The following is a 14,210-nucleotide window of genomic DNA, read 5'->3' on the forward strand; positions in this document are numbered from 1 at the left end:
CAGGTAGGAGAAGATAAGTAGTTGGAGGACTGTTCTGACGTCGGTGGATAGGAAAGGTTTTAGACGGCGTAGGGTAAGGAGTTTGTGATATCCTTCTTTGATTTTGTTAGGAATCTGTTAGGAACTGCTCCTGTGGAAAGGAGGAGTTAGCAATCTGTTACGAATCTGCTATGCAGATGGGAGTAGCAATCTGTATGAATCGCTCCTCCAGAGGGGAGGAGTTAGCAATCTGTTGAATACATTTCCTGTGAAGGAGGAGATAGCAAACTGTTATGCTCCGTGGACGGAGTAAGCAATCTGTAATGGATCTGCTAGGGAGTAGCCATCTGATATGCTCGGCTCCTGTAGAGGGAGTAGATAACAATCTGTTATCAGCGGAGTGCTTGGAGAGGGCACTCAGCTGCAGTAGAATGTAGAATGGTGGATCCTTGGGCCGATGGCAGATGACAGCACCCCTAGGAGGATATCCTGAGAGGGACCACCGACTAGGATTGGGTATGGACGAGGACCAACATCCTACTGTCCTCAGAGAACACCTGTTACAGGTAAGCAACTCTGCTAAATAAAAGTAAAAGAAAAAGGAAACCAATTTGGTTCGCCAATAAGTGGCTGAGAAATATCAGCATTCAAAAAGTATAAAGGAGCTCAAAAAGTGAAACACAGGGGAGAATATCTGGTGAAGCTGAAGGAAATGAGGAAAGAAGTCAGGATAGTGAAAGCTTGAGTGGAAGAAAAGATCACCAAAGAGGAAAAGCATGGTGACAAGTGCCAGAGATGGCATCATAAGACTGAACGGAGTCAAGGAGCAAGGTATGGAGAAAGATGAAGAAATAGCAGAAATATTAATTAAATACTTCAGTTTGGTTTTCACTAAGGAAGACACTGGAGAAGGACCATTGTTGGTTGGCAAAACTATGGATGAGAATGGGTTAGATACATCTCCATTTACAGAAAAGAATGTTTGGGTGGAACTAGCAGAACTAAAAGTGGACAAGGCCATGGGGCCAGATGAGATACATGCTAGGATATTAAGAGGCTGATGTAATAAGACCCATGGCAAAACAGGTGCTATTTATGAGCGTGGGTTTTGATCACCACACGCGGCTGAAGATGCTTCTGCGGGATGTAAAAATCATAAATTATGCAAATGATTTGTGTGCAGAAATCTGCACACATACGGAGAAATGTGCGTACCTAAGCGCAGTAAGGGCCTATGTAATACATGGCTGCATCCGTACTCAAAACCCACGCTGATAATCTGCGCAGAAAAGCAAGCAAGTGAATGGGTCTCCCTATTAAGTGAAAGTATGGCCCTGGAAAGTATTTCTAATATTTCAAATAAATGTGCTGCAGAAAATATGGCAAATATTTTCATGGATTTTAATTCACACTGGCATAGCAGCGAGATAGGTGCTCAGTTAGGAACCAATCTGGATGCTTGGGTGCCGAAATAGGCACTCAGCTGGGAGTGAATATGGATGCTCTTGCACCCAGAAAGGCGCCTAACAAATGTTGCTTCTCAGGCGCTGAGCTAGGCACTTAGTTTTTCACGAATGTATACGATCGCGTGCCTAGAACGGCGCCTAGCTAATCTTGCTGCTTGGGTGCTGAGCTAGGCGCTCAACTGGTTGCAAATCTGGCCGCTTGGACATCAAAGAAAACACCTAAGGAAGCACCTACCTAAGCTGGCTGCTCCACTGAGAAAAGCGCCTAGTGATGATGGCTGCTCAGTTACCCAGAAAACTGATTTTTTTGATTGGGTAACTAGAGAATTGGATTAAGGAAGAACACTTAATATGGTTTACTTGGATTTCAGTGAGGCTTTAGATATGGACCTGCAGAGGAGGCTCATAATAAAGTGAAAAGCCTGAGAGTGCGTCCCAAGATGGTGAAATGGATTACAAATTGGCTGACTGACAGAAGTCAGAGAGGAGTGGTAAATGAAACCTACTCTGAAGAAAAAAGAGCGATAAGTGGATTTCTTCAAGGATCAGTTCTAGGACCAGTTCTGTTCAATATCTTTGTGAATTATATTGCGGAGGGACTAGAAAGTAAAATTTGTCTTTCTGCGGATGACACTAATATCTTCAATAGAGTGGACATACCTGAAGTAGTAGAGAAAATGAGATGTGAACTAGGAAAGCTGGAGGAAAGGTTGAAGGTTTGGCAGCTGAAATTCAATGCTAAGAATTGCAGAGCCAGGCACTTGGGGTATGGCAATCCAAAGGAGTTGCACATGATGGAGGTGAAAGACTATCTTGCACAGACCAGGAGAAAGACCTCAGGGTGATAGCTTCTGATGATCTGAAGGCGGTGAAGCATTGTGACATGACAATGGCTAAGGCCAGAGTAGTCCTGGGGAAATTCTACACTACTGCAGAATTTGTGCAGAATTCTCCCTTCCTGCAGATTTCCTCCCTCACCTCGCAGAATCTACTGCAGCCTCTACCTTCACGCAGATTTCCTCCCTCGTCTCACAGAATCCATCGCAGCTGAATGCTTCTCCCTTCCGAATGCTCTGTCGGAAGAGGAAGCAAAACCGGAAGCATCGTGGCCCGAGCGAGTTAGCCTCGCACAGAGAGCAGAAGCATCGTGGCACGGGCGCGCGCACGGAGAGCAGAGGCATTGCAGGCGAGGCTCCTGCATGGGGAGCAGAGGCAGCGCGGCAGGGGCAAGGATAAGCTGCACTGTGCAAAGGCCAGGACCCTATAACTGGGGGGGTGGGAGGGGAAGAGAGAGAGGGGAGGAGTGAGGGGGAGAGCTAGAATGAGAGAGGGGGCGGGAGAGAGAATATGAGAGGGGGAGGGAGGGGGAGAAAGGAGAGGAGTAGAATGAGGGGGAGGGGAGAGTGAGAGAGGAGTGAGGGGGAAGGGGAAAGTGAGGTGGAAGGGGAGAGTGAGAGAGGAGAGTGAGGGGGAAGGGGGGAGGGAGTGTTTCTAGTGGGGGCTCGAGGTATGAGGGGAAAGCAGAATGGGGATAGAGGAGGAGGCCAAGGGAGATTCATATTTCTATTTGTTCTGAGCCAGATGTCTGCAGCCTTTGACATGTGTGCCAGGCCTGGCACTGGACAGCTGAGCGGACTCTTCTGCTGCAGAGGTTGCATTTAACCAAACATCATCTCCTGCTGTGCAAGACCAGCCCCACAGCAGCGGGAGATGTTTGGTTAAATGTGACTCCTGCTGCTGCATGTGAGGCTTGGAGCTAGCTTGCTGATTCAGGTAGTGGCGGCTGTCATTGTCTGCTGAGTTGTCCAGTGCCGTGGGATGCTGCCCCTGGCCTAAACAGGTGGAGATGTGAATTCTCCTTTGATCTCTGCTTCTGTTCCTGTTTACCTCCTCTCATGAAAATACTGGATTGCACTGAAATGCAAAATTAGAAAAAAATATTGTATTATTTTGACAAATAAATGTGCAGAATTTTCAATTTTTTTGCGCAGAATTCCCCCAGGAGTAGGCCAGAGAAATGCTAGGCTGCCTAGAGAGAGGCATAACTAGCAGGAATAAGGAGGTGATAATGCCCCTGTACATATCCTTGGTGAGTTCTCACCTGGAGTACTATGTTCATTTATGGAGACCACATCTCAAAAAGGATAAGGACAGAATTGAAGCTCTTCAGAGACAGGTAACTAAAATTGTATGGGGTCTGTATGGAAAAATTTATGAGATGAGACTGAAGGACCTAAGTATATATGCCCTGGAAGAGAGGAGAGGCAGGGGAGATATGATACAAACTTTCAAATACCTAAAAGGAATTATTGATGCACAAAAATGAAATCTTTTCCAATAGGAAAACTAGGGGTCATGATATGAAACTCCTAGAGGGAAGCCTACAGTACCTGAATGTAATTTGCTTTGAAGTGCTGAAAAGTGGAATATAAAAATCAGATAAATAAAAATAAAAAATTGGGGGGAACAGTGTCAGGAAATATTTCTTCACAGAAGGGTTGGTGGATTAATGGAATGCCCTCCCGGAAATGATGAAGACAAGTACAGTAGTGGAATGCAATAGAGCTTGGGACAGAGGATGCCTACTGGCTAGAAAATAGAAATGAAGAAATGGGATAACTTCGTTTACACCTAAAATTTACATTTCTGCATGGGGGAAACCTGCATGGAGCAGCAGTTACTACCTTAAATAGAAGGTTTGGGGGTAACCTGCATGGAGTGGCAGGTACTACCTTTCACAGAAGGCTTGTGGTAATCTGAACAGAGTGGCAGTTTCTACTACCCTTAACAGAAGTCATGATGTTAACCTGCATAGAGCAGCAGCTACTACCCTAAAAAAAAAAAAAATTGGGCAGTCTAGATTGACCATTTTCATCTTTATGGATATGGAATGGATAATAGTATCAAAGGCTGTGGTTATATCATGCAAAACTAGTACATAATCTGTGTATCAAATCCTCTTGTAAAGACATCCAAACTAGATGACAACAGGCCTCAGTGCTGTGATTCTTGTGAAAACTGAATTGGAATTGATCTAGGACATTGATTCTCTGCTGCAGTTGGGAGCATACAAACTGTACCAACAGCAGGAGCAGCAGCCCAGCCAGTGATGTTAAAAAGTGGGGAGAGTTTCCTGATATCAATTCTTAGCATATAGTAGGCTAGCTCACAGTCTTTTGGATTTAAATGTTAGTGCTCAGTTGAGGGTACTGGCAGGGCAGTGAATGTCTCAATTTATGAACATAGTATTCCCTTTTAAATTTGAATTTGTGAGGACTTGTTTCTGTAGTTCATTCTTGGAGGCAATGGTGTAGCCACAGTTTACTTCTGGGGCCTGTGCCCTCTCACTTTTGGCTTAGACTCCCAACCCTGCCTGACTTGTGGCCATTCAGCAGTTGGTATAGCTGGGTTTAAAAAAGGTTTGGATAAGTTCCTAGAGGAAAAATCCATAAACTGCTATTAATTAATAAGCAATAGCAGCTTGAGATTTATTTAATGTTTGGGTACTTTTCAAGTACTTGTGACTTGGATTGGCCACTGTTGGAAACAGGATACTGGGCTTGATGGACCCTTGGTCTGACCTGGTATGGCATATCTTATGTTCTTATGTTCTAAGTCACATCTCATAGGGCTTTAGACTCTACATCATTTTTGTAACCCTTCCCTGGACTGCCTCCACTCTGTCTATATCTGTTCAGAAGTCCGGCCTCCAGAACTGGTCACCAGTAGACTGTACAGCAGCTTTATCACTTCCTTTTCTCTACTAGTTTTGCCTCTCGCTATGCTACCTAGCAGTTCTCTGACTCAGGCTACCACCTCGTCACATTGTTTTGCTACTTTTTGAAAACATCAGAAACCATCACCCCAAGGTCTCATTTCTGGTTGGTGGACATCGGTGTGGTACTTCCTCACCCCATTATGTTCCATTCCCTCCAAAGTTAGTACATTTCTAATCAGCTTTCAGGAGTTATGTTTTCAGGATTGGGTCATTGCAAAATGAGTTAAAAATGATGATGCTTGAATATAGAAGTACATTATAGGTGGGTTTATTTTAGAGCATCAATATTTACAAAGATTTAAAGAATTATAAAGTGAATGGATGGGGGCTTATGTGTTTAGAGGGGTGAAAAAGTAAAGAGTGACAGAGTAGAGTTTACAGTGATAGACAATTGAGCCTATGCACTAAGCATTTTCCCCATAGCTAAAGAGATGTCAATATTCAAAACTGAACATTTATGTAAGTTAGCCGGATAAGATTTATTTGGCTAACTTACATGGGATATTCAGCAGTCTAACCATACTGCTGAATTCGGCTCTACTTAGCCCTATTTGGCTCTACTTAGCCATATAATTTCTACCCGATTAAGTTAAACCCCACTTCCCTCCAGCCTCTTTCTGTAATACTCCTATCCATATCGTTCCAGCTTCCTTCTCTCCTATGCCTTCCTCTTTCCACACAACCTTCCTCTTGCCCACCTCTTTCTGTTTCTTTCTTAAGCACCTTCTTCCAGCCTTTCACCTATTTCCATTCTTCTAACCTCTCTCTGTCTCTCGCCTACATCTTTTCAACCTCTCTCTATCCTCTCCTCTTTCACACAATCTTCCTCTTTCTTTCCCCTTTTCCTTTGCTGCCACATGCTTCCTTTATTGGCTAGCCCTAGCTGATGATGTAGGCAATACAGCTTCCTTCTTTCTGATTGCAAGTTCTGCATGCACAGTTCATCCTGCATGGCAAGTAGATATGGCCTATGGGCTGTAGTTTGGGGATCCCTGACTTTGGTATTATTGCTTTGTCCAGGACTTTTGCAGGGTGCTTACAATATACCTTTTTAAATTTCAGTGTATTACAGTACAATAGAGATGTTGATCGGTTCAGCTAGAGATATACTGATTCTTCTTGGAACTCATTAGATATGCCACAGATTTCAACATAGTGCAAAGACTAGAAATGCTGAATGCTACTGCAAACTGGAGAATACTGGCACTGAAAAGCCAGTGACTGGGAAGGTGATTTCACTTGAAGATAGTGAAGTGGGGAGGGGCTTCTTCACAATATGGAAAAGGAGCAAAAGTGAGAAAGAGGAAAAATACAATTGATTAGAATTAAAGGTGCAGGTGGGAGCATGAAAATGATGGGGAAGCTATATTGTACATGTCTAACATTATGTTTTATTGTTTTTCAGGAGAAGGAGAGTGTGGAAGGCGTGTCTGTTGGGGCCATTCTTTCTGACTACCAGCGAGTCAGAGTAGAAAATGTGTAAGTAAGCCTCTGTTTATATTCCTTATTCACTGTGTGCTTTGTGATTGAAATATAGACCTATGGAAAGAGCTTAGATTTTTCATACCCTAACTTAGTAAATCTTTTGGCTAAATTTAAATCCATCAACTTAGTGACTGTAAATCCAGATTCTTTCATCAGTCCAATTAATACTTTTTTGAACTGCCAAACAACTATATAATAGGTAAGAAGGAGGAGGAGAGCCATTCTAAAAATTCTCATTTCTTGAACTAGAGAGAAAAAAATCTAGAACCACCCCCAAGGTTTAATAAGATGCAGGTAGAACTAGCAGATGTAAAGTTATTTGAGTGTGAGGGTTGGTAGAGGTAAATAAAGAGTTTTTATGTAGTTGGGTGAATCATGATCATGAGCAAGCTGAAGGATATTGGGAAAGAAGTCCATATTCAAAAGCATTTAGCCAGATAACTCAAAAGTTATCTGGCTAAATGAAGGTTTAGTCACTTACCCAGATAAATTCTAGCCAACTAATAAGTTAGCCAGCTAAGGCCTAGATTCATCAAAATGCGATAAATTTTGCATGAATAATGCCTGTGATAAGGAATAGGGGCATGGCTATGATATTGGGCTGCTCCTGGCTAGAGAGAGAGAGGGAGCGAGCACCTCTTTATAAGACTCTCTTAGTAGTCAACTATTTATAACACTATAGGAGGGCAAGCTAGTAATTCGAGATTAGGTTTTAGGGGCAGTTTTACGTGTAGTGAGACGTATTAACAACACAGAACACATAAGTGAAGATATGATGTGATTTTGAGTGAGGAAAGTCACACAAAGATGAGATTTCTTCAGTGATCTCTCACCCTAGCTTGATAGTACCCTGATAGAGAGTGCATCAAGTTAGGGCGCGAGAACATCGCGGGTGCAGGAAGTTGACACGATGGTGAAGGTTTATGTCCTCTCCCCCCTCAGCTAGAGACCAACCTTGCAGTCCTCTGGGTCGGACTGAGCTCAGGTAAAAAGTAGTTTAAAAAATAAATTATGAAGAGAAGGGGAATTGAGAGGATTCTTCCCCACTACCCCAGTTTCCGTGCTCGGCGTGCGTTCCAATGGTCGTTCCCACCTCCAGTGGAGTTCAGGCGACGGGAGCAGCCCTTGCGGCTAGGCCCCACTCCAGTGCTCATCTGGTTTGCTACATGGTAGGTGGCAGCGGCATTATCGCACACTTTTGTGCACCACAGACTGCCCTCATGAGTTCCCTCGGATCATGCTTGTGCACCTGTCTGTGCTTGCCCAATGTACGTTTTGCTGTGCACATGGTTGGGTGCCTAGGTGGGCACCTAGTTAGCTGCATAGGAGAGCCTACTAGAGCCCCCAGTCTTGTACATGTGTGCGCAAATACACGCAATATCTGAGCTATAAGCACAGTTTTTTGTGTGCCTTATCTGTGAGCCTACTCTTATTTTGGAGACAGATGGCACCTGTAGCAAAAGAAAACCTAATCACCTTGCCCTATGTGTTGCTTGTCATTATTCAGGCATCTCAACCTGGCGTTCCCTCACATTTGTGTCAACGCTGTTTGGAGGCTCAGGGAGAATTACTTCCTGATTTTACTAAGTCTGGTTCTTCCCAGCCTGGTGCAGGAATGGAAAAAGAGCTGCTGGAAGGGTTGCCTAATTTTGGAGCTCTCCTAACTAGTTTGTCAGTGGGGAAGGTAATTCAGTGGGCACAGGACAGTTACCCTCTGGTTTTGGCATGGATCCTTCTGCCTTTTCTTGGGTAGAATTTTTTCAAGGACTGCACTCCTTCCTTCAGGTGCAGTCCTCAGCCATGGCCAATCTTAACAGGTCAGGATCGCAAGCGGTGAAATCCCGCATGTCTGGTGCTGCAGGTATGCATCTGGTTACGACTTGAGCCGTCCTTCCCAATAGGGACCCAGATGGTATTGTTGATGAGACCAATCCTTACTCCCTGGAAGATGGGGAAATTCCTCCGGGATTGGAGCCGTATAGAATGATGTCGCGGTTCATTCACAGAGTTGAGTTACTGACTGATTTCCCAGACATTGAAGATCCTGGGAGTACCTGGGGCAGAATCCATGTCTGAGCCAAAGAAAGATCCTATTTTGATTTCCTTGCGTAAAGCCTTATGCTTCTTCCCTGTTATGGAGGCCATTCAAGAATTAATTGATCTAGAATGGGGCACCCCAGAAGCTAATTTTAAAGGGCAATGTGTCTTGGAAGGACTCTACCCCCTGGATCCAGTTGCAAGAGAGCAGTTGTCTTTTCCAAAGGTGGATGTACTTGTGTGTATTGTTACCAAGCAGACAACTATTCCTGTAGAAGGGGGAGCAGCCTTGAAAGATGCACGGGATAGGAGAACTGAGGCTATCCTTAAGCAGGCCTTTGAAGCAATAGCAATGAACTTGCAGGTAGCTTCCTGTTGTTCCCTGGTGCTCGCTCTTGTTTATTGCTTTCTCAGGAGATTTATGAATCTGGTGTAAATTCCAGGGCAGTGATGGAACCAGTAGCTGCCTTTTTGGCAGATGCAGGCTGCGATTTGGCCAGAGGGGTGGCTTCTGTAGTAGCAGCTAAGTGTTAGCTATGGCTGAGGAATTGGTCATCAGATACATCCTCAAAGTCTAACCTTACGAAGTTGCCCTTTAATGGCTCTCTCTTATTTGGGAGTGAGCTGGAGAAAATGGCCAATAAGTTGGGTGAGTCCCTGCTTCCTCAATTATCTGAGGATAAGTAACAGGTGCCACAATCCTTCAGCACAAGAGATTGCACTAGGGGTTTCTGTTGGATTCGTGGACCCTTGAGCCGGCTGGGACAGACCCACAGTGGATGTCGAAGCCGGGAGGCGGCACAGGGCAAGAGACCGGAGGGAGCCTGTGAGGACCCGAGCCGCTTGGACTTACGTGCAGTCTCCTGTGGGCCGGTGTCCAAAGAGGAGTTCCAGAGGATTGAGAAGAGTAGAGCTGAAGCCAGGAAGCCAACTGGAACTTCACCACTGGAAGCCCACGGTGCCCCCGAGAGGAGCTCGTGAGGACCCGAGCCGCTTGGACTTAGGCGAGGCCTCCTGGATGAAAGCCGGGGTCAGGAACCAGTGGACGAGAGCCAAAGTCAGAAGCCAGGGACAAGCCGAAGTCAGAATCCACAACTAGCAACTCAGGAAGAGTGAACCTCGTTGCAAGGCAAGGCATAGAGCTGGATGCAGGGTTTAAATATCCCTGCAGAGTCTGATGTCATCTCTGGGCTGTCCTCCGTCTTCCTGCACTGGGCCCTTTAAATCCTGAGCCCCTGTGTGCGCGTCTAGGGGGCGGCGGCACGGAGGATCGACGGCGTCTCCCTCGAGGACGAAATGTTGCGGCAGAGGCTAGGCTGGGCCTTGCCGGCCGGAGAGAGGTTCCAGCGGCTCGGGCCGGCCCAGAGGTAGGTGACAGGAACGGGGCACGGCCCGGGACCATAACAGTTTCAGACATTTTTGACCCTGTAGAGGAGCGGCTTTTCAGACCTTTCACCCAAGGCAGCCCAAACGGGGCACAGGCTCAGAGTGGATCACTCCAAGCTTCCTAGTGAAGGTGTGCCGACCTCCCTCTGTGATCAGGAGATAGGAAGTCTCCTCTTTTTAATCGGAGGTGGATTGAGATCACGACAGACCAGTGGGTGCTGGAGGTGATAAGGGATGGCTATGTGCAACTCTTCGCAGAAGAGGCAGGCAGTGGAGGTTACATTGTCAAGACTTCTCAGCCTGCGGTCTGTAGTTCCGGTGCCCTCTTCTCAAGTAAACATTGGCCGATATTCCATTTATTTCGTGATGCCCAAAAAGGAGAGCTCTTTTCATCCCATCCTGGATCTCAAAAGAGTCAATCGTCATTTGCGTGTGATTCATTTTCACATGGAAATCTTGCGCTCAGTGATATTAGCAGTACAGTCGGGGGAATTCCTGACGTCTCTGGATCTGTCCGAGGAATACTTGCATATTCCCATCCGACTAGAGCATCAGTGATTTTTGCGTTTCACAGTTTTGGGATGTCATTATCATTTTCAAGCACTACCTTTTGGTTTGGCCACCGTGCCCAGAACTTTTTCCAAGGTTATTGTGGTGGTGGCTGCAGAGTTGAGAAAAGATGGGATCCTGGTACACCTGTACTTGGATGACTGGCTGATTCAGGCCAAGAGTCTGGAACAGAGCCTCTGGACCTCGTGCAAGGTGATCTCCTTGTTGCAAGAGCTAGATTGGGTCGTGAACCAGGCCAAAAACAATCTTCAGCCATCACAGTTGCTAGAGTATCTCTGTGCTCAGTTTGACACAAATCAGGGCAGGTTATTCCTGCTGGAGAGCCATATTCAGAAGCTGATGGCACAGGTGCATCTATTGACAAACACAATATGTCCGACAGTGTGTTCCTATCTTCAGGTGTTAGGATTGATGGCGGCAACTCTGGTAGAGGTGCCATGGACAATGGTGCCTATGCGTCCTCTTCAGTGCATTCTGCTGTCACGTTAGAGCCCACAGTCTCAGGACTATTCGATTTGGCTCCATCTGCTGATGGAAGTCTGCTCGCAATTACAGTGGTGGTTAAAAATGGATCATGAAACTGTTTAAGGACCAATAAAACAAGAGGGTAAGTTATCTAAGAAGGCCGTTTAGGCAATAATGTAGATTAGACAACAGGAAATGTCCAAGTTAAACCTTTATTGAGAGGAGACGTATGTTTAGTGCGTGTTCCCGACTCAGGCCGAGTGGGGCTGTATTTGGATGGACACTAAATGAGCCAAAAAGAATAAAAAAAATTTTCTTTTAACCTTTGTGCGCCAAAATTCACACACTCTTGGTACAATTATAGCGATGGTGCGATTAAGTCTCCGCTCATAACTAACAAGGACCTAAAGACATTTCCTGTTCTTCATGAAACTGTTTATCCAGTGTCAAAATGTTTTGTTCGTTTTGGCATCATACTCTAACAGAGTTACTTATATCTCCTGTACTTAATTTATTGGAAATGTTTTGTGCGTTCTTGGTTCCTTTTACTTGCAGTGTTTATTTATAGCTCCTATATACTTGCAGTGTTTACCTATATACCTGGCAGGTTTAATAAAGCTAATTCTGTGCGGTCTGGCGGAACTCCACGCTTAGGCAGCCATCTTGTGCGCTGCTCAAGAGCGCCCCTCCTGTCCCCTCCTTCTTACCAAAAGTGGTTTCCCAGTTTCACATGAACCAAACCATCTCACTACCATCTCCAGATGAGCATAAGGACTCTGAAGACTCATACCTTCTTCGTCATCTGAATGTCGGCAGACTCCTAGTCCGATACCTGGAAAGATCTGAACCTGTGCGCAAAATGGATCACCTGTTCGTTCTTCACAGCGGGAAGAAACAAGGGGAAGCGGCTTCACAGGCGACCATAGCCCACTGGATCAAACAAGTAATCAAGGCAGCCTACATAGATGCAGGAAAGCCCTTACCTCTACAGGTTAGGGCTCACTCTACGAGGGCCCAGGCAGTCTCCTGGGCAAAATCAAACTTCTGTCGCCTGCCGAGATTTGTTGGGCGGCCACGTGGTCCTCCATGCACACCTTTTCCAGATTCTACTGCCTGGATGTTCAGGCCAGGGAGGACACAGCCTTCACAAGAGCAGTACTAAGTGGGCCACGGGCAGCCTCCCATCCTGTGCGGGAGTAGCTTTTGTACATCCCATTGGTCCTGAGTCCATTTGGCTACACACTAGGAAATGGAGAAATTACTTACCTGATAATTTCATTTTCCTTAATGTAGACAGATGGACTCCGAATCCTACCCACGGCTGCCCCAGAAAATGAGAACTTCAGATAACAAACCTCGAGATAAAACTAATAGGGATAAGCCATGTCCTACCCCTAGTTCAAGGCACCCACAGTTTGTCTGGTGTCGGTGTTAATTGAGTGCACTGGCGGTCTCCAGTCTGAAAATAAGTTTGAACCAGTTCGAGTTCAATCAAGTTATTTAAGCAAACATATATCCACAATGGCTTTTCGAGGAGAATACTGAAGAGCTAAGCTTCCTGCACGGGTATATGTAGAGTGATGTCAGCTTTGAAATCTGACTCTGTCTCCCATCTGCTATCAGGAGAGCACAATACCATTGGTTCTGAGTCCATCTGTCTACACTAAGGAAAACGAAATTATCAGGTAAGTAATTTCTCCATTTTAACTAATCAAACCCATAACTCAGGGTGAACATTTACAAAGGGATATTACAAAAATTAATAAATGGGTAATACCATGGCAGATGAATTTTAGCATGGGTATGTGCAAATTTACATATGTGGGGGAAAAACAATGTAGCCTTCCCATGCATTATGATGGGTTCTAGTTGTGCTGTTTGCACTTAGGAAACAGACCATAAGATGTGGCTCATGAGACAGTGTCCTTGGGCTACTGTGTTTTATCACTGTGTTTTTACATGTGTGTCACTGCGACACATGTCTTTGGTTTTTGTGCTGCATTTTCTTTGCTAAACATTACAAAATAATTTGAAGAGCCAGTGCAGTGTCCAAGCAACAGCATTGTTGGAGACCTGGGTTTGATGCTTGGATCCCTCTTGTTCCTCACAGCTTGCAGGAGGGGAGGGAATCTTAGCCATGGAGCAACAGTCACACCTACTGGCCAGGCTCTGAGTGCACACTGGGTAGCAGAAGAAGCTGTGGCTTATGATCCTTGGTTGAGGATTATCACTGCGATGACTGGGCTAGATGGTAAAAAAGAGTGATAAAAATAGACTACCATTGTGGATAGCTTTGTATGAGGGCAAATAACTTCACAACTCCAGTATGGGCCAGTTCTGGTTGAGTAAGTGGGAACTACTGGGGCAAAAAAAACCATAACATTAAGAAAAAAGATTTGAACTGTTGCCAACCTTGTTTTTGTTCTTTCTTTTTAAAGGTGCAAAAGACTTAATCTGCAGCCTTTAGCATATCTTTGGCGTCGGAACCAGGAAGATTTGCTCAAAGAAATGATATCATGTAACATTGAAGCCATAATTATCAAAGTTGCAGCTTTTGGTAGGTATCCTTGTTTTTTTAGAGGTCATCAAGCTGGTCCTTCAGTCATATAACTTGCCTAATTGACTACCATGTAAGCAATTACTCTATGCTTACATGCTCTGCTCTCCAGTTAGAAATTGTTAACCTATCTTTTTTCTAACAGCCCAGTTCCACACTCCCTGTTGTAATGTAACTTTCGCTTTCAATGTTAACTGGTTTACCCCCCTAGTTTACTGTAAACCGGTACGATACGACCTGGTCTTGAGCATCGGTATATTAAAATAATTTAAATAAATAAATAAGTCATCTCCCGCAATTAAATGGCAGGGAGAAGTGCAGGCAGGATGGCAGGAACATAGTGTATAAAAGGGCTCAAATCTTTTTTAAGCTATTTTTTTTTGTTTTTAGTTTGTACAGGTCATATTTAAACTGTTTATTAAGCAAAAATCAGGTACAAAATACTTGATGCACAATGGTTCCTTATGTATATCAAGCCCGAGAAAAG

At 44.9% G+C, this 14,210-nt stretch overlaps 1 protein-coding gene and 1 long non-coding RNA gene across 4 annotated transcripts in view; one reads left to right on the forward strand and one right to left on the reverse strand.

Moving 5' to 3' along the window:
• The window catches only part of DPH6 (diphthamine biosynthesis 6), an 844,298-nt gene that overhangs the window by 280,870 nt on the left and 549,218 nt on the right, over positions 1-14,210 (forward strand). For all 3 annotated transcript variants that reach the window (XM_029600211.1, XM_029600210.1, XM_029600212.1), the window contains 2 exons: positions 6,629-6,702; positions 13,605-13,723. In XM_029600211.1, the coding sequence (XP_029456071.1) occupies positions 6,629-6,702; positions 13,605-13,723 (193 nt within the window). The remainder of the gene's footprint in view (positions 1-6,628; positions 6,703-13,604; positions 13,724-14,210) is intronic.
• The window catches only part of LOC115090746, a 203,125-nt gene that overhangs the window by 65,548 nt on the left and 123,367 nt on the right, over positions 1-14,210 (reverse strand). The window lies entirely within an intron of this gene.

The sequence above is a fragment of the Rhinatrema bivittatum genome, chromosome 4 (assembly GCF_901001135.1).
Source record: "Rhinatrema bivittatum chromosome 4, aRhiBiv1.1, whole genome shotgun sequence".
Taxonomy (NCBI): domain Eukaryota; kingdom Metazoa; phylum Chordata; class Amphibia; order Gymnophiona; family Rhinatrematidae; genus Rhinatrema; species Rhinatrema bivittatum.